Here is a 21539-nt window from a genome sequence, read left to right on the forward strand (position 1 = left end):
AATTTGTTGATTAAAAATGCAATATAATAATAAATAATAATAAAATAAAAAAATAAAATATATATTTATGGTCTTAAAATCAAAATAAAATAATTGTAAAAAATTATATTTATGTAATATTTATTAATTAATTTTTTCTATAGTGTTGTATTGTAACAATGTTGTTAATAATTGTAATATATATATATATACAGTGTATATATATATATATATATAGCACAAAAATACTTCCATTTTATATGTTAAAATTGTTCCATTTCATGTCTTTTCTTTTCTTTTGAGTTTGGGTTTAAATATGAGCCGGATGTGTTTTTATGTGATTCATCTAGAGAGTCAGAGAGATATATAGCAGTTGGTGGTTTACTTTAGATAATATGCCACAGGCACTGTTTAATCTGTGCTGAAAGCTGCAAACTCTGTCGAGGACGAGGTGGGGCTCAAACTGACTGTGCTGCTCTGGCATGTCTTAAACCTATATGTCACACAGTCACAGTCAGCGTTTGTTGAGCTGAATCTATGACATCCAGACTGAGAAACACGTTATAGATTAACTTGGTGCTTGAGATGCCATAAAATTCTAAATTGTTTCCACTTACGAGACTCTATTATGTAGGTTAGCCTATGCTATGACATTTATCATTTATAATGAACAGAGGTGGCTCTGTTGCCTTATGGAAAGTGAATGATTTTGTCCTGATTCCTGAACATCTTGTCAGGGCTTATTTAGCAATATGAAACAATCAGCATTTACATCAAAAATATTATTTAATATTACTAAATCGTGCCGTCTGTACGTCTCCTTAAAATAACAACTGCAGTTTCTTCAAAGAAAAATGTCTTGAAGTAGTTCGTAAAAATGTGTCACTTTATAATCCGATTTTTTAAATGTAATGCTTAGAACTGGTCTATACAAAAGCTATATTTGAATGTATTTAACCCACATTTGATATCGCTGCGATTGCATGCATCCTTCACTCAGAACAGCGGTGCAGCGGGTTACACGGACCCCTGGTGGTCAAAGCATTGAATTGCATTCCTGAAACGATGGAACTGAGGTTTGTGAAACACTGTTTAAAGGGAGAGTTCACCAAAAATGAAACTTCTGTCATCATTTACATGTTGTTCCAAACATGTAGGAGTTTCTTTCTACAAAAGAAGATATTTTGAAGAACATGGGTAACAAAAGAGTTGCTGGTAGCCGTTGAGTAATACTATTCCTAGTATGGAAAAAAATACTATGGAAGTCAATGGGGACCAGAAAATGTTTTACAAAGGTGAGTAAATCATGACAGAGTTTTCATTTTTGGATGAACTATCCCTTTAAGGAATTTTACAAATCAATGCAACAAATCAACAGCTTAATTTGAGTGTCAAACCAAATTATTTTTCCATAAAAATAGTTAGCAGCACAACTGTTTTCAACATTGATAATAATTAGACATGTTTCTTGAGCAGAAAATCTTCATATTAGAATGATTTCTGAAGGATCACGTGACACTGAAGACTGGAGTAATGATGCTGAAAATTCAGCTTTGATCACAGAAATAAATTACATTTTAAAATATATTCAAATAGAAAAGTTATTTTAAAATGTGATATTTCAAATACTTCACAATACTAAGGTTTTTACGGTTTACTGTCTAAAATAAAGGCAGCCTTGGTGAGCAAAAGAGACTTCTTTCAGAAAATCTTACCGACCCCAAATTGTTTTTTTAAATTAATTTTAGCATTCAACAATAAACAATAGCATATTTATACGTTTCCATTAACCTAGATTAATAAATGCTGCAGGGGAAAACGTTGTTCATTGTAAGTTAATAATGCCTAATGCATTATTTAATGTAATCAAGTTAAACCAACATTTAAAATGTTGATTAAAAGCCAAGAGGATATGAAATTTTAGACCGATTCACCTCCATATTTCCCAGAAATATACATACTCTTATGGGAACATACGGGATCAGTGGATAAAGTTAGTTTTCCCAGAGCTCCTCTGAAGCTGTTGATGGCTTAGTTTCCTGTAGAAAGGCCCAGTTGTAAAGCAGGATTAGGTCGGATTTTAGCATATGTGCACACCAGCAGTCTTGAGACAACTTAGCGGCCCAGTTCTCAAACTATACAGCTTTCAGCATTGCCAAGGGAGTGTACTGTAGATTTTCTTCATTCAATGCTGGATTGCAAGCAACCTTTGATTTATCTGCTGAACAATAACCATCATAAGACTGACAGATCTGCTGATGATGGACAGCCTTGTAGCTTCCAATGACCTTTAAGGGCCAAAAGCAAAACAGGAAGAGAAGATGGGCTTGATTAGTTTTCACTCTGAATGTTTTGGAACATGAAATCAGCTTAATGTCTCCCAGACCAAAGATGACTCACCAATATACACACGAAATGCGTTTAACTGCTCAACCAAGGCCAGGTTCGTCATCGCACAAACATTGTTAAGTGTTTGAAGTGCATCTGGACGCAGGGGTCCTGAATCAGTTGATTGAACCCATTTGGCGTGTTGAGTCATGCCTCTCATTACATACACATGCCACTGTGATGAGTGGTAGCGTTTTCATTGACGCAGTTATATAAAAAGGTAACACACATTTCTGAGTCCCCTCTAGTTGATTCTTTTTGTTTTATGCTTTCATGACTGCTTCTGAATCTACGTTATATGTTTAACTGCCCTTTCAGCATAATGGTGACCTTTCTTAAATGTCAGCAGTGGTACCAGCCCCAACCTTTTGTTTATTTCTGAATGCTTCGGTATCAAGAAAGGCATGCCAATGAGGGATGCTAATAATGCTTTTGTTGCAGAAAGCTTTGCATTTTAAAAAGCATTGTGTCCATTAAATGCATCATCACTTAAGTTGTTCATGTTGTTAGTTAACTAGAATTAAAGCTAAAACTATTAAAAATCAAATTAAAAATAACGCTGAAACAAAACTATAAATAAAAAAAATGACTAAACTAATAGTAATAAAATAAAATAATAAAAATTATAAAATCACAATGAAATTATTAAAATTTTAGTTAAAATTGCTAAAAAAAAAAGGAAATATAGAATAAAATGAAAATTGGAAATATAAAAATAAATGCTAATTCAAACCAAATTATTTATTTATATACTATTATAGTAAACAAATACTGATTATATTATAGTAAATACAAATATTTGAATAACGTAAGTGTGCAATAGATTCATCACAACATCAACAAATATTGACATTAATTTTCTTATTTTTGAATAACAGATTTCATTTCATGTTGAAATGCTGATATTTTTGGCTTTACTATCTTGATACATTATGAACAAATACTGTATCTTAGAAGCCAAACATAATACAATACAATACAATAATGCCACTGAATCATGTAATATCATCACTAAATTCTTGTTTACCACAATAAATCTGCATAACATAGCATAACATAACATCATAATATAATTTTTTCATATTTAAGTGCTAAAATAACTAAAACTAAAAAACTAAAACTTAATAAAAATTATAAAGACATACAGCATAAAAAATTACAATTAAAAAAGAAAAAATATATTTTAAAAAATCTTATTCACAGTATTAACAAAAATATTAGTATATCAATTTTGCCAAGGCAATATTTCTCATTTTCGTTTAGTTACTAAAGTTAAGTACAAAAATGACTACAACTAAATAAACGGAAAACTTACTAAAATTATACAATTTAAATAAATAAATAACATAAAAATGTAATATACTTCAAAATATTAACAAAAATATTACTATATCAATTATATTAAAATAACACTGATATCCAAAAAAATTTAAACATACTGCGCATATATTTTTGTGTGTTTATACTGGAAGAAGAGGATAAAGATATGCACTGTCTGATCTGAAAGCATTTGTACAAACAAATGAGAAAGATAGCATAGCATGTTGAGCCACGAATGTAGTCGAGCAGAACTGCATCTGTCGAGTTACTGCACGAATTGAAGCATAGAAAAAAATATATATTATTTTAAGGCTTTGTGCTTTAAAGACAAAAGAACTACACACACCTCACATTAAAGTGTGTGTCTGCTTTCACACAGCTCCAGATGGAGAGACTGTTAGAAAGCAAGCCTCCCCTGCTGCTCATCTTGGATGCTCTGGCTTCCATCCCATGGCGGTCACAGGACAGAGAGGAGCATCTCCAGGGCCGGAGGAGGTTCTGCATGCTGTGACCCAGATACGGAGCCTTGTGGGCCAGCCGCAAAACTGGCTTCCCATTCCTCACAACTGTGACCCTTCCCTCAAAAGGACTCAAAACTGCTGTGATCCCTGAACCCCCAGCGGGCTTTGAGATGGTCATTTGGATGAACATAATTTAGTGCATCACTGCATCAGGTAATCAAGGTTTCTGAATCACCTTTCATATTAAACACCCTGAATAACACTTTGACGATTTGGAACTCAACATCTGCGGTCGAGCAAATTACAAATAATAATTTTCATCTCAAGAGATGAATGATGACGATAGTGGGTTTAATAGCATTTCATTTGATTTGCATCATATGCCTCAATTTGACCTTTGCAATATTAAATAAGAACACAAAGGTTATGATATTTGAAGTAGCTATAGCTCTAACGCAATGAAATCTTCTTAAAGGTGACATATCATGAAAATCGGACTTTTCCAGGTTTTAAGTGCTTTAATCAGGTCCCCAGTGCATCTACCAACCAAGGAAACGTGAAAAACATTAACCCGTCTGAGAAAACGAGCGCGTCAGATTTCGCTCCTTTGGTGACGTGGCAAAGGCACCTCATTATAATATTACCGCCCCTTAATCTGTAAGTTTACACCCACGGCGCCTTCATTTGATTTCGCAAGCGACAACGGTGTACCAGCTCTAATGCCATGGCGAAAGTTTGAGCAAAACATTACATATTGTAAAAAGGGGCATAATATGTCTCCTTTAAATACTTTTTTTTGGGAATGTTAACATGAATGCCAGGTGCTTGTGCATGTATTTATATGTAAATAAAATTATTTATACATTTTGGTACAGTAGTATGTGGTCATTTGAATCTATTACTTTAAAAGAATCATTCAAAAGTGATTCACGGAGTCAGTTTTAAACAGTTATTGGTTATTTTATTCAACCACTAAAGATGTGTGTCTAAAATTAAGATAAATACTTCTGTGTAAACTTATTTTGAACACTTATTCACATATTTAATTTTACTTAAAGTATTATAGTTATAGTGGATTTACTTAACTGAAATAAAATGAAATTTACGTGAAATATCGGAGTACAAAAGCGCAGTAAATTGTACTTTTTTTCTGTGTTTTTAAGAAACAAGCTTTAAGAAACAGTACTTTACTTGAGTGACACAAACAGTCAAGATTAGCACAAAGCAACAACACCACAAGATCCACATTCTAATATTGAATCAAAAACAGGAAGCGCTCGATTGTTCGATTCCCAAACAAGTGACTCTCCGGCTCTTTTTAGTGAATCAAAACATACATCGCCACACAATGTAGTTTGAATCCCGAGCGAATAACTTGATGAACTGAACTGAATCATATGACTTAAGAATCATTTAGAGTGGTTACTGAAGTAATCTAAACTCAGTACTGAATCAGTTAGCCTACTTTGTGTCCGATTCTGAATGACTATTATTGTGTGACTGTGACATAATTGTTTTGAGACTTAAAGCAGCAGTTACTGATCGCTTAATAGCTTATGACAATGATTAATTAGTGGTATATTTCATAAAATGAATGAATGAAATACGACACCACCACATTTATATTACAGGTATCATTATTTTGCATTTATGCTGCCTAAAATGTCTGAGTAAACCCTTGTTGTTAAATCTTGAATTTATTTATCATATCTGTTTTATATCAGTTTTATAGAAATCAGAACATTTTCCCTATTTGATTGAGGGCGTAAATGCAAAAATAACCCTTTTCTCTCTAAACATTCCTCAAAAGTGGTAAAACAGTCGTCAAGTGGAATCGTAACCGGATTTTTTTTTATCGTTCCTTTTTTGGGGGATGATGGATGAAAGTATTTGCCGATTTGTTTAACAAACGATCCTTTGAAACGAACGGTTCAAAGGAACCGATTCGCTCAAAGAGTCGGACTTCCGCGTGGGTCTGTGCGCGCTGACGATGCTGCATTCGCTCGAGCGCATCAGCGGCGCAGCATTATTTCAACGCAACACCTCGAGAAGACGCAACACAAAATGGCTTTGCGAATTTAACGCTCGACTGAGAAGGAACGCTCACAGCACCATCAGGAATATAGGGCGCTCGTCGTTTTTCTGAAATAATAAAGACCAAACACAAGAAACAAGCCTGGAAATCAACGGCGGACAGTGGGGGGAATTAGGGGACAGTCATGGCGGGGGTGGGAGCCAGGGGGAGAAAGACTGGACTCCCGGGGTTCTGTTGGAAAACATGCTATTTCCACATTCTCTTCTGGGTCGTGTCTGTTTGTGGAGAAGAGAGGACCTTCATTGTTGAGGTACGTGGAGAGAGATGATGTCCACCATCCTCACCTCCGCTGGCTGCGCCTGCAAGCGACCTGTTCCTTTGAGCATCACCATACGGACGCGTTATAGCGCACAGCGTTTGGTTAGCAGATGACCATTACTATAAATTATATTCAAATGGGTTTATTAGCTGAAGTGGGTCAAACACACTAAATAAATAATGATTTAGGGATGTATAAGTAAGTCATATTAGCAAGCAATGACATTTTTGTATATACATTTATTTTATAATCGTGTTAAATAATAGCTAATGATCACCATTAAATAAATATACTTGATATTTTAAAATTCGTACAAATTACTAACATCGTAAATAACCATGACACTACACGTAAACAATAACAATGCAGCCAAACCAAACACACCTAATAGTAGCATCTAAATATTCGCAAACAGTAGCACTAATTTTGTTTTATTAATTATTATAATTTGTTATTTTTGTGGCATCATAGGTAGTTTAAAAATGCAACAAAAACAATGCAACCAGATGTGAATAAATTTACCATATATGAAAATAGTAACATTGTTATATATATATATATGACATTACAGGTAAAGCACATCTGCAACAAAAACAATACACCCAAACCATCCACATCACGACACATTTACCATGTTTGAAAATAGTACTAATTTTGATATTTATTATTTATGATCTTTTAAATGCATTTGTGATACATGTAGTGCAGCAATGCATCCAGACAATCCAAAACAATAACAATGCAGCCAAACCAAACACACCTAATAGTATTCGAAAACAGTAGCACTAATTTTGTTTTATTAATTATTATAATTTGTTATTTTTGTGGCATTATAGGTAGTTTAAAAATGCAACAAAAACAATGCAACCAGATGTGAATAAATTTACCATATATGAAAATAGTAACATTGTTATATATATATATATGACATTACAGGTAAAGCACATCTGCAACAAAAACAATACACCCAAACCATCCACATCACGACACATTTACCATGTTTGAAAATAGTACTAATTTTGATATTTATTATTTATGATCTTTTAAATGCATTTGTGATACATGTAGTGCAGCAATGCATCCAGACAATCCACATGTGAATGAATTCTTATATTTCTCTCAGCTCCGTTTTGCCTTATATTCGGCCCCAGACAGACATTAAGTGTTTTATGTTAGCTCTTCCTGGAAATACAGCACACTGAAGCCATTATCATGTTGCCAGTAATTGGATAATTTCATTGCGCCACTCACTTGCACATGCATTCCCTTATTATACCCTATATATCTTTTGTCTTAGTTGAGGGCAACACGTTTAAGCCTTTATGCTTAGTGCAATGTGAGAACTGAACTGATCCTGTTCAAGAGACCTGCATCTTATTGAGCAAAGATAGGACAAAGACCTTCAGTTAAGATAGCACAATCATTTTCCTTAAGGACACGAGCTGCTTTGAATGATTCTGTTACATATAGAGGCTGCATTTATAGCCATGCGATGCTTTTGTTTTGATGTGCATCTACTGTTTTCGTGTGTGTTCCAAATATAGGTTCCTCCATAATTGATGGGAAAGGCAGGGATGCTTTTGAGTAGCGAGCCAGAGCTGTTGGATTCAGCTTTGTTGTAGATTACTTGGTGAATAGAGATCTTACCGTTATGTCTGTCACAATTTTTAAAGATGAAGCATCTCTTTATGGTGCGGATTGCTTGACGAGAGGTTGATTTTGCTAAGGCTATTATGTAAGTAAAGTGGATAAATGAGATAAATAGGTTATACAAGGTTCACAAATGTGATATGCAGCTTGTCATTGTTGTATTGTAACCGATTTAAGACTTGAAAGTCTTCATGCATGACAGAATAATGATATATTAAAGAGACAAATGCATTATGATTTAAGCCTATCTTTTCGTTTTTAATGGCAAAAATGACAACATTAAAGATTTATGAGATATTGTTCTTCCAGTCCACGTTCTGTTCCCATGCCAGGAGCGTTTTAACCCTCCGTTTCTTTGTTTCATTCACGTGAGTGACTTACAGCAGGAGCTTTAGTATGACTGCACATAATATGCACCTAATTGTTATGGGTATATTTACACAGTTTAAGCACAATATCATTCTAAATTGATTAATTACCTAAAAAACAGTGTGATCAAATTTTCTTTGCGCACGATAATCAGGCTACACGCATTATTCGGCTTCATGACCTAATTTGTAAATTGCAATCATAAGATTTGTGATAGTGCCTGATGTGCATAGACAAATAAACTGATATTTAGGTGAAGGTTCCTGTTAGATTTGGAAAATGGTGGGAAAAGAGGTTTCAATGTCAGTATCCCATCAATATGAGATAATATGATCGTGATGATCCAGTTAACTGCTCATTCTGTTTTCAGATATTAATCTTTTAAGACTCTGATCTCAGATTAGACCATATTACATATAGATTATATCTTCCTATCTCAGGCTACAACATTCTGCATCACAAGACTAAATAGCTTCAGTCATCACAGCAGCACTGATTTGTATGTGGATTGGGCAGTTTGATTGAGTTGTGCGAACAATTACCAGCAGTAAAAATGCAGTTTGTAGTACTAGTCATATATAGTTCTGGCCAACTGTAAAAAAGCGTCTGTTCCTCTGCTGGAGCATGACAAAGAACCGGGTGGAGCTGCTGTTGAGGGAAATGATAATGGTCATGGCAGTTGCTGAGGATGATAATAATATAGTAAGTCTTGTACTCTTATTTCAGTCTTGTTGTTTTTCGACTCACTACCAAGCGAGTAGGCTGCTGTCGATACTAGTTTTGGTTTGTTGCCTTAGACCTGACTTATGCTTTGAGTACTGTAGTGTCCCTGGAAAAATGAATATACTTTATAATATTTAATAAGTATTGCAGTTTAGTATTTTCATGCATGTGTTATTGCAGTATTATTTAAAAAATGTTTTGCATTTATTTATATTGTGCTTTATACATTGTTTCAAAGCAGCTTTACAGTGATAAACAAGAAAATAGTGATTCAATGATGCAAACAAAATTCAATTCTGCTGTAAAGCAGCTCTAAAAAGACCATCTTATATTCAGATTTATATATAATATTTTTAATTAGCATTTATTTTTATTCATTTAATTTTACCGTATTGGCCCGAATATAAGACGACCCTGATTATAAGACGACCCCCCTTTTTCCAGATTTGATTTTTTAAAAACCAAATCTTGTTTTTTCTCAGTAAAACACATTTTGTCTTCAATTATTTTTATATTGCATATTTTTCCTATTTTAATTTTTGTTTTGAAAGTATGGTAAAAACTGGTAAAATGTACCAACAATCACATTTAAAAAATATACACTTTTTGATATACCACTAAAAAAATAAAACAGGTAGCCCATCTGAATTAGGACATTAGGCTATCCATCTAATAGTAGCCTACCAAAATCTATAATACAAATTATATATATATATATATATATATATATATAATTTAAGTGATTTAATTATTTAATATTATATAAAATATAAATACAATTAAAATGTAATATCAAAATGTGAAATATTTGTATTGTATAGATAGATAGATAGATAGATAGATAAATAGAGAGAGAGAGAGAGAGATTTGAGTTAGCAAGCTTAAGATGATGTGGACTTGATTTATATATGAATAGATTGTATTCCTTGAATATTGCCTTAATTTAGTTTGGGGTCGCTTTAATACTAAAAACTATGACAAGATCCACTACCACTCACAAAAAGGCATTAATACCACAAAAAAAAAAAACATAAGTACCACATTTCACAGAATATTATTGACAGTAGTACACATCTTAAAAACACTTACATCACAATTACAATTGTACCTTTTTTGGACATGTATAATGGTTTATTTCCTTGGAGAACCATGTAAATAAGCATGGTAATCATACAATATCATAGCAGGCAATATATTAGAGTGCCATAGTATTATCGTCTGTTATCATCATTGTACTATGGTAACACTACAGTACATTTTGAAAAGGTAAAAAAAAAAAAAGTGGATTTTTGGATGTGGAAATGGAAGAGTAATATTTACTTGCCCTAATTTTTGTCTGTCACTGACTGTGAGATATGTATTTCGCCATACCCTCTAAAGGATGTTAAAGCGTGTCAGAACCTCTGAAGTGTGTGAAGTATTTGCTGAAACAAATCCCTAGCTGAAACCGGTCCCTAGCGAATCTCATGCGGTGAAAGCTGTGAAAGGAAGCTATTGTTGTGTTTTTTATGTTTGCTTTGTTCTCTCTTGACGGTATTATGGTATTTTTTCTGTTTATTGTAGGATTAAGACATGGTTTTCTTGATTAAATATTCTGTTTACTGTTGCAGCGCTATAAGAAGCTGTAGAATGTTGTGTTTTTCTTTGTGTTTGTTAGTTATGCTAGTATGTGGTGAGAGAAAGCATGCAGTCCTCGCTCTGATTCTGCAATAGATGCAGGGAACTAGTGTTGTCAAAAATATCGATATTTCGATAAATTTCGATACTGAAATATCTGAACGGTACCAATACTAATTTCCCGAAGTATCGATACACCGATACTAGCCGAGCTGTCACTTTCACTTCTCTCCAAAGGCGCGTTGACAAACACCACACGTGACCGCAGTGCCTGTCTCGTCTCATTCGCTCTGGTTAAATAGCAAAAGTGAAGTGAATAGAAAGATAGTTAATGTTCTGTGATTTTTTTATTCCTCTTGCAACTGTTCCTTTGTTTATGTCCGAGTTTGTGAAGTTTAATTTTGCCTATGCAAATTAGTGTAATCTGTCTGTGCTGACGTCCAAACTCAGGGCATTGGCTATTACTGTTTCCATATAGAGCAACAATACATTTGAATTAATATTCTATTTGATTAATCTGTTTACCTTCTCACTGATACAGTGGAATATATTTAATCAGAACACTTATCCAAACCTTTTTTTTTTTTGAGAGGCTTTTGAACAAGTACACTACCTCAAGACATTTTTGTTCATGTAAAATATACCACATTGTCATGTTTTAGACTTATTATATTTATCTTTAAATAAAAAAAAAAACATTTTTTACCCCCTTAATATTGTGGCAGTTTTTTACTCCGTGGTATCGAAAATGGTATCGAATATTGATATTTTTCAAGGTATCGTATCGAAGTTAGAAATTCCAGTATCGTGACAACACTACAGGGAACTAAATAAGGATGGCACAGTTTCCTCACATACAAATCTAATTCGTCCTGAATATGTCTCTTCAGGAGACCACATGCTGGGTGAAATTAAAAGAAAGAGGGAAAAAAATTCGCAAGGCCAGAGAAAAACCTAATTAGTTCACACAAATACTGCACTAGTATCACCACATGAATTGAAATTGAATGGTGCATTGCCTTTGTCATGCTATTTATACCAGTTTGTGGGGTTGTGCTGTGTTATGTAGCATGTTGTTGACTTGTCAGCTTCCTGATAACTAGTGACAAGCATCGTGATTTAATTGCTTATACTTAGGATAGTGTTAGGAATCTTAATATTCATTGCATAACTAGCCTTGTAACCACTCAAAACACCTTAGCAACATTTAGCATGTTTTGCATGGAATGACCAACACATTTTTACATTTGTACATTATTTAAAATGTAAAAATCTAGTTTATTTTGTACTGTTACAGTCATTATTCATGTAAAATGTTTGACTGTAATGGTTGCCCTTTTGAAAAAGAAGTGTGCTTAATTTTTTAGTGTGCTTAATTTAATAGTTTTAAATGAGCACAAAAACTGCACTTGCAGATAATATTATATTAAAGAAATAAAAGGTTAGTTAAGTGTACACTTTCATGACTATGGTTCTTAACACACTTAAGTACACTTTTAAAAAGCATACTACAGTAATGCCAAATTAAAAGTTACATTTGAACTTAATGTGTTTTAGTAATCTTTTGTCATGCTTTAAAAAAGTACACTTATTTTGTGTTGACAGACTAAAGCACATGTAAAGTACTTGATTATAATTTTAACTGTAGTGTGTTATTCAATATGCATGGAAGCCTGTTTTCACCATGGAATAAAAAAATAAAAAAGCGACTTTAATTGTGACTTTATATCTCTCAATTTTGACTTTTTTTTTCTTCAGAATTCTGAGTTTAAATCTTGCAATTGTTTTTTTTTTGCCCCAAGATAAAAAAGGTAATTGTAACTAAATATATCACAATTTTGTTTATATCTCAATTCTGAATTGAGCAATTACAATAAAAAAACAATTTATCACATGGCAGAAACAAGCTTCCATACAAAGTTAATTTGTTTTAAATGTACTAACTTGCAACTTCATCATTACAAATGTGTAGTTACTTATATATATATATATCTAAATACATGACATACAAGTTTCAATAAAAATGATTTTTTTTCAATAAAAAATCAAGACAATAAAAATCACATTGACAAGTGTATTTTAGTTTCCCATAAATGCTTGTCAGTACATTAAGCAGTACATTTGAACCATATTTCATAGACAATAGAAGAAATTATGAAATTACATATAAAGATGTACTTAAGTCCTACTTAAGTGGTTCAGAATAGCACAGCTTATTAAGCTCACCTACACTGGAAAAAATGGTGTAGAAACTATTTTAATTCAGAAATTGCTTGTAAATTTCACAATTTCAAAGAAACAGCAAGTAATAGTATTTTGAAATAGTACTTTCTTGTAAAACATACTACAATAATTTTTTGTTCAATTTACCACTTCCAAATATCATTTTTACTTGCATTTAATATAAAATTGAATTGTAAACCACATGCAATTAAGTGTCTGAAAACATTAAATTTAGTTCACACTTAAGTATATTATTTCCGTAATAAGTACTCTTTTTAAAAGTATGCTAAAGTGGACTTCTGTTTCACAAGGGTGTTGTTTCTGGAATGTGTCTAACTTGGTTGCTTGCATTTGCTGTACAGCTAATGATGGATTTTAGATCATTATGTCTGCATGACTGTGATAACTGTTATTGCAACTCTAATCATTGTGGTTTTAAATCGTTTGATCTGTATTTTTCCGTTCGGGGGTGTTTGATATGAACACAAATGGCAGCTCTCCTCTCTGTCTTTGTCTCGTTCCCCTCCCCCACGTCTCCATCTACTGTACGCTCTCATCTTCCTCTCTCCATCACTCCACCTCTCCCCTCCCCATCCATATCCTTCGTCTCTCTCCTCTGTCTTGCTCTGTTTGTCTCTCTGCCGTTGCCTTTGTCTTTTTGTTCTTCGTCTTCTCCCTCTCTGTCTGTTTCTATCTCCAGTACTGTTATTATCGTTATTTTTTTGCCCGTTGTGCCACTTGTGTACATAGAACAGTCACGAAAAGACAGGGAATGATGGGAAAAGGGTTGTAAACAGGATTGGGAAATGATGCGAATCAGACTTGTACTCACGTCACCCACCATGGTTGAGTGTGTTAGCTAACCGCTAGGCCATGCCTCTAGCACTGTTATTATGTTTTACACAAACCAGACGTGTAAGAGCATGTTTGTTAACCGCTAATAGGTCTGCATGTTTTGGAGAAGAATCTTGCTGTGTTTTTTCTGATAAAAATTGTGATTGCAATTTAAAATACATTTGTATTATTATTTTTAAAAATTGTTTATATTTTTATATTAAAAATGTGATTATATATCAATATGACTGCAAAATAGCAATAATAACAATTTCATTATTTAATAAATATTATTATTATTATTAAATGTTATTATGATTACTGTTATTAAATTAAAATACAAAACAGAATAATAAATATTTTAGAAATAAATACCACTGTAAAAATGTGAGTATTTAATAAAAATATAATAATAATAATAATAATTGTATTTTACATTACAGCTGTAAAATTGCAGTACTAATGTTCATGACTGTCTTTTTTCTTTGTAATAGTTCACTGTATTTAAAAAAATATAATAATAACATAATTATTTTATTTTACAGTAGAACTGTATCTTAATTTAAACTGCTAATTTAAAAATCTTAATTTCTTCATCTTTTATTTTAGCATGAAAACTCCAGTTTATAAACGCTTCTCATAACAAGTTTGATGGTTGGCGCATGTTGCATTCCCAAATGCATGCTATAAGTGACCTAAATTTATAACAGATGCAGACGTGGGTTTGTATGCATTTGTTGTGAACACTGAATCACAAGCTGTGCTGCGATTCACACAGTGCATATATTAATTTAATTAAATCGCTTCCTTTGGGATTTGATAATCACAGTAAATATCACCATATCACGATTACATTTTCATTTTGATTTATCGTGGTGCTATAATTCTAATGCTATTGTTATCTCTTTTGGCCTTTTCTCTGCTTTTATTTATTGATCAAGGCGGAGAGAACAGGAAATTACAGGGATAAGAAAAGGGAAATGACATGAGCCACTAACTTTGCACTAACTTCTCACCCCTCTTTTATTGGTGAGGCAGTCGGGGCACCACTGCGAGGAACTGAACCTTTATTGATTCCTCTGATGATGTGACGTGCGGTTTCTCTCTGAAATACAAGATATCAAAAGTCATGAGGCAATGCCACCTGATTAATGCCAGCAAATCCTCAAACTAAATGCACACACCGTCCTCTCTATGGAAGGCTCAACTCCTTTTGTGACTCCCTACTTCTTAGCACACACTTATGAGAAAGGAGACTCCACACGACCTGAACATCTTGTTTCAAAGAAGCCAATTACATGGACTGTGATCACAATTTTACAGCCAGTAATAATGTCAGAGTAATACATGCTAGATACTGTACCTGCTTTGTAATATTCTCTATATAATGCCGCTCTACAGTTTTTAACAATGTACCTCATATTTCAGTCTGATCTTAGCAGTTTATGTGGCACATTTCAGCATCAATTGTTTTCTGATTAGCCAATTAGTCTACTAGTCGTCCAACAACAAAGCAGTCAGAGTGGAGTTAACTCATTTTTTATTTTTTTAGTGTTAGGCACAATATCAAAAACACAGTTTCTAAGGATCTGAGAAAAGGTGGAAATGGTTTATCCTCTTTAAATTCTAAGATGGACTGATGGTTGATTCTACTTGTAAGCACACAGCAGAGAGTCAGATTGTTTATTTGAGGTAAAACACAATAACTTTACACAGATTACATTACAGCAGATATCATGATGAGGTAATCAGCCGTTATTTGATCTCTGGATAGTCTCGCAGGCAAACATAGTGCTGTTTCAGGCAGAACTATCCAATGTAATTTGAGTCAGACGCAGACTTCTTATCCTTGTACTGTTTATCGGTGGTAAAGTATTTGATTGTGTGTGCCATAAGAACAGAACAGAACAAAATCAGTAAGAACAAAATTAAAGTAATGTAATGTTTTTTCAGTGATATACACTATTAAAAGTAAAATACAGTAAAAACTGCAATACTGTGAAATACTATTACAATTAACTGTTTTCTATTTGAATATACCTTAAAATATAATTTATTGCTGTGATGCAAAGCTGAATTTTCAGCATCATTACTCCAGTCTTCAGTGTCACATGATCCTTCAGAAATCATTCTAATATGCTGATTTGCTGCTTAAGAAACATTTCTGATTATTATCAATGTTGAAAACCGTTGTGCAGCTTCATATTTTTGTGGAAACCGTGATGCATTTGTTTTAGGATTCTTTGATGAAAGTTCAAAATAACAGCATTTATTTGAAATAGAATCTTTTTTAACATTATATATGTTTTTACTGTCACGATTTATTACTTCTTTGTTGAACTATTACTGCTCAAAGGCACACAATTGTGCAAGGACAAATGATTATAAGTGTTTTACCAAACATATACAAGCTCCACATTTCTGCTCTGAACCCTCCAGAATCTTGTCCCATTGACTTCCATTATAAGTGCAGTACATGCGATTTTACAAACTGAGTTGGCATTATTTTCTGTGGTAATCGACCGCATGTCACAGATGCTGTACAAAGAACTTGACTTGTTTTGAACCAGTACATTCATTTTAGTCATCATTTTCTACCAAATCCTAAACAAAGTCAGGTGTGTTGCTACTAGAAATTCATCTGATCTGTTTTGGCTGCCTTTGTTTGGCGAACGCATGAACACTGTTACCTCATGCTGTTCATGAAGGTAGAATATCATCACTCCATGCCACCTGGCAGCAGCGACGAAAGGATTTCAAGTTTCAGGGGCAGCTGTTCAAAGAAAGACTTGGCTGTGTTTGGAATGGAGTACTAGCTTACTGAGTACTGAGTACTCTACATCATGTATACTGTGCAATTTGTATATCATACTCTTTTAAAAAAACTATGTTGAAAAAGAATGCAATTTCAAACAATAGTTTGCTACATGACCTCATAACATTGCATGTTTAATTTAGCCAATGACATCCAGTTATTGGCTCAGAAATATTCGGAAAATAGGCATTTAAAACTCTTGATTAACAATCCAGTCAAAAGTGTAAAGAAAGAGATGAACATTCGTCACACTAGAATTGTGCTGTCGGGGGCATTGCATTGTGGGATGCAGGATGCTGCAAAGTGTACTCTGTTTGTGCACTTCACTATTTCATGCATAATTGTGCAAAGTATATAAACTATATACCGAAATAGAAAGAGTAGCTAGTGTGCTATTCTGAACATACAGTATAGTCTGGACTATTATTGTCAAATTCCCTGTTAAAAATTCTGAGGTCAGAACAATGAATAATGTGGTTGTGAATTATTACTGTGCAGTATCCCTGTTCATTGTGAAAAGGATTACTTTGTTTAACCAGTGTGGTTAGTTCCCGCACTTAGTTACTACAGAAGGTTAACTCTGAAGATTTAAAGGAATAGTTCACCAAAAAATTTACATTATTGAAAATTTACTCACCCTAAAGGCCCGTTCACACCAAGGACGATAACTATAAAGAAAACGATAAAGATATAGTTCTAAAAATCGTTCTCAGTATTAAAGAATAGCAGAGTCCACACCACAACTATAACGATAAAGGCACAGAGAAACGATATCGTTGGAATCACTTTCAGAGCGATTTTTTTCCAGCTGATGAACGATAAAAACATTGACAGCCAATCAGAATCCATCCTGCTGTGACGAGCTCGAGAATTTAAAGAGGCAGACGCGCGTGCGCTTAGAATAAACAGACGATATTGTTCGCTGGTGTGGACGCTAATATCGTTATCTTTATAGTTATCTTTATAGTTATAGTTCTTGGTGTGAACGGGCCTTAAGGCTATCCAAGATGTAGATGAGAATGGCACCCATTCACTGCAGAGGATCCACGGGTGAGCAAGTGATGCCATGCTAAATTTCTCCAAATCTGTTCCCATGAAGAAACAAACCCATTAATGTCTTGGATTACCTGAGGGTGAGAAAATTTTCAGCAAATTTTCATTTACTTTGAACTATTCCTTTAAGGGCTAGTTGACCAAAAAAATCATTTATTCACCCAAGCTTTATGACTTTCTTTCTTCTGTGGAACATAAAAGAAGAAATGTTGAGGAATATATTTTCTACTCCAAAATGGGACATTACAAGTTTTACTTTTATGGTGCTTTTTGTTTTGTGTGGAGCTTGACAATTTGTATCCCCAATAGATGATGTTATATGAACAGGAATGGCAAGTATATTATACAAAGTTTCTCCTTTTATGTTCCACAGAAGAAAGAAGGTCATACAGGTTTGGAAAGACAGTGCAGTTCACAAGAACAATGTATCATTTATATTTCCAGAGAAATGTGGTTTTCTGACTTTGAACTGAATTCCACTGATTCCTGCAAAGTACCGGAACAGAAATAGTCCTGCGGCTTAAATAAGGCTTATTATTCACGGGGCTGAACTGTCACAGTCCTTTTGTGTTCTTCAGATCTCACAGCCTTCGTTGATTTATCAAAGTGGATGAGACATGTATTGTTGAGTCTAGTGCTGGTTTCAGACTTTGCTGTAACAGCGTTGGTGAATTATTTAATGGTTACGATTTCCCAGGGGACCGTGCTGAGCCTCTGTTACCATGGAGCCATGTCAAAGAAGGGTGTACTCACTGGTACAATGTGAAGTTTGCGTTTCAGCATTCTTAATATGCAAAATAATGTTATACATCTGTGCATTATATTCATGCATATTTATATAGAGAGATGCTTTATCAATGCATTTCAACAGTAAAGAGTATGATGTTGGTGTTGGTTTAACATTTTATGAAAATTTTAATTTAAATTGCAGAACTAGATTTTTAATTGGTGCAGTTCCATGAAAAACTAGCTACAACACCATAGTTTTTCATAGGGATTTCTGGTTAGTTTTTTGGGAGTTGCTATTGATGGCTGATTGATGGATGTCAAAAGGGTTTCAGGAAAATTAAATTGATACAGATATATTTCTAGATATATTTCTTATATATATTTCCATTATTATCTTGGCATCTGTATTTAATGCCCTTTAGTCAGCGTTATTTTAGTGTCATTAAGATGCTATTAGTTTTAGGCATATTTCATGTTTTGTTTATATATATGTATATATTCCATTTCAATTTCAGTGTTTTTGTTATTTTTAATCTTTAATTTTTTTTTTTTAATGTTTATATATATATATATATACAGTGGGTACGGAAAGTATTCAGACCCCCTTAAATATATTCAGTTTTAGTTATTTTAGTTAAACTAAATGAAACTGAAAAATATTGCCTTGGCAATTAAAAAAAAAAAAATATATATATATTTTATTTTATTTCAGTTAATGTTTATTTTATTTCAGGTAGATGGTTGCTAGGGTATTCTAGGTGGTTGCTAGGTGGTTTATTATTGGCTCAAGTCAAAAGAGTCCACCTTTAGGTCTCTGATGTTCTGGTCTCTAGATACTCAAATCTCAAATAAGTTTAGTCTGTTTTGTGGTGTAATTTTAAATTAAAATGACATTTTTAAATTCTTAGGTTATACAATAGATGTGGTTGATTCTGTTTGCAAACACAAAAAATTTAGAAAATAGAGAGCACTATTTTTAATTCTAATGAACTATATGTGGCTCTCTTGGAGCGGCCTAAGGATTGATTTCCATTTGAAGCATTGACTCACTGTTTGTGATGGTCCTGCTTCATGCTGAGAAGGAAAGGACCAGAAACTCCAGCATTAAAATATTCATGCTGAAAATGGACTCTAAGCCATGAGCTCAATTAAAGAGCCCCTCTCCATGTGTGCAGCGCTTTAAAATGAGGGCTTTGCTTACTAGTTCTCCACTCTGCCCATCCGCAGGGAGAGATGAAAGCAGAGAGAGGAGGCTGAGATGAGGGAATGAGAGGATGAGGATGGGGATGCTCTATATAAGTTCAGTTTTATTTTTGTGCTGTTAAATATGTTGAGATCAAGGAGCATGTGAAATGAACCGAGCTTTGAGAACAATTGGAGTTTATTTGAGGTGGCTGACCTAGACAGGGTCTGTTTATTGATACAATTTGTGTTTTCTCCCTTAGTTTCACGCATATTTAAGTGCGTAATTTCTGCGTACTAGCATCAAAAACAGAATGGCATAAATGATTACTTACTCTAAAAATAGCACCTCTGTATGAACCTAAAACTTGATAGTGCTCCTACTGTTCACTTTTTTTAGTCAGAATAATTTAAGATATGATTTTAAGTCTTAATTTAGTCTGTATCTCTTACGGTTTCCATTCAAAAAGCTTCAATTTTTTCTCCAGTTCTGATACTGACTGATGGCTATTAAGATCATTTCAGAAAAATTTCATTGCCTTTTGCAGTTGCTTTTTTTCACATTCTAGATATATTTCTAGATATATTACATTCATTGGCATCAGTATTTAATGCAGTTTAGTCAGTGTTATTTTATTACCATTGAAATAATAGTTTTAGTAATATTTTGAATAATTTTTTATATTTATATTTTTCATTTTCATGTGCAATTTTGTTTTTGCTGTTTTTATTTTTTTCAAAATTTGTCTATGATGTTTTTATTAATTAACTTTTAGTTATTTTAGTACATACCCAGTGTGTTTAGGAACCCAGTGTGCCTGTAGTTTTCTCTATTTCTGTTTTATCACGTGATAGAAAGTCTAAGGCCTTCTTAGGCCGTACGGCTGACTTATCTAGTCTGCGGCCTGTTATGCATCAAACTAATATTGCTGTTGAGACAAAATGCAATGCCATCAAGTTAGCATTTTTAAACATTCGCTCACTAAAAAAATATTCTCCCTTAGTTTCATGCATATTTAAGTGCGTAATTTCTGCGCACTAGCATCAAAAACAGAATGGCATAAATGATTACTTACTCTAAAGATAGCACCTCTGTATGAACCTAAAACTTGATAGTGCTCCTACTGTTCACTTTTTTGTCAGAATAATTTAAGATATGATTTTAAGTCTTAATTTAGTCTGTATCTCTTACGGTTTCCATTCAAAAAGCTTAAATTTTTTCTCCAGTTCTGATACTGATTGATGGCTATTAAGATAATTTCAGAAAAATTACATTGCCTTTTGCAGTTGTTTTTTTCACATTCTAGATATATTTCTAGATATATTGCATTCATTGGCATCAGTATTTAATGCAGTTTAGTCAGTGTTATTTTATTACCATTGAAATAATAGTTTTAGTAATATTTTGAATAATTTTTTATATTTATATTTTTCATTTTCATGTGCAATTTTGTTTTTGCTGTTTTTATTTTTTTCAAAATTTGTCTATGATGTTTTTAACTTCTTCCGCCATTTTAGAGAGTATCACAACGCATACGCACACTTTTCCCTAAGCGTAAATAACACTGATTACACAGATTACGTTCATGCACTCGCTTTCTCCCCCGAATGTAAACAACGCTGATTACGACGATTACACTCTTGGGTACTCTCCAAAATGGCGGAAGACGTAACTCGGGGGAGAAGAATTAATAAATACATTTTGTTATTTTTGTTTTCTTTGTGCGCAAAAAGTATTCTCATAGCTTCGCAAAACTGAAGTTGAGCCACAGATGTCACATGGACTGTTTTACCGATGTCCTTACTACGTTTCTGGACCTGGGAACATTACAGTTGCGTTGC

At 33.4% G+C, this 21539-nt stretch overlaps 1 protein-coding gene across 1 annotated transcript in view; it reads left to right on the forward strand.

The window, feature by feature from the left end:
• Nucleotides 1-6367: 6367 nt before the first annotated feature.
• Nucleotides 6368-21539, forward strand: part of LOC107708046 (matrix metalloproteinase-24-like) — a 31354-nt gene continuing 16182 nt past the window's right edge. The window contains exon 1 of the mRNA XM_016512194.1: nucleotides 6368-6493. Coding sequence (XP_016367680.1) covers nucleotides 6368-6493 — 126 coding nt within the window. The remainder of the gene's footprint in view (nucleotides 6494-21539) is intronic.

Source organism: Sinocyclocheilus rhinocerous, unplaced genomic scaffold (genome assembly GCF_001515625.1).
Source record: "Sinocyclocheilus rhinocerous isolate Xijiao unplaced genomic scaffold, SAMN03320098_v1.1 scaffold113, whole genome shotgun sequence".
In the NCBI taxonomy this organism is placed as follows: domain Eukaryota; kingdom Metazoa; phylum Chordata; class Actinopteri; order Cypriniformes; family Cyprinidae; genus Sinocyclocheilus; species Sinocyclocheilus rhinocerous.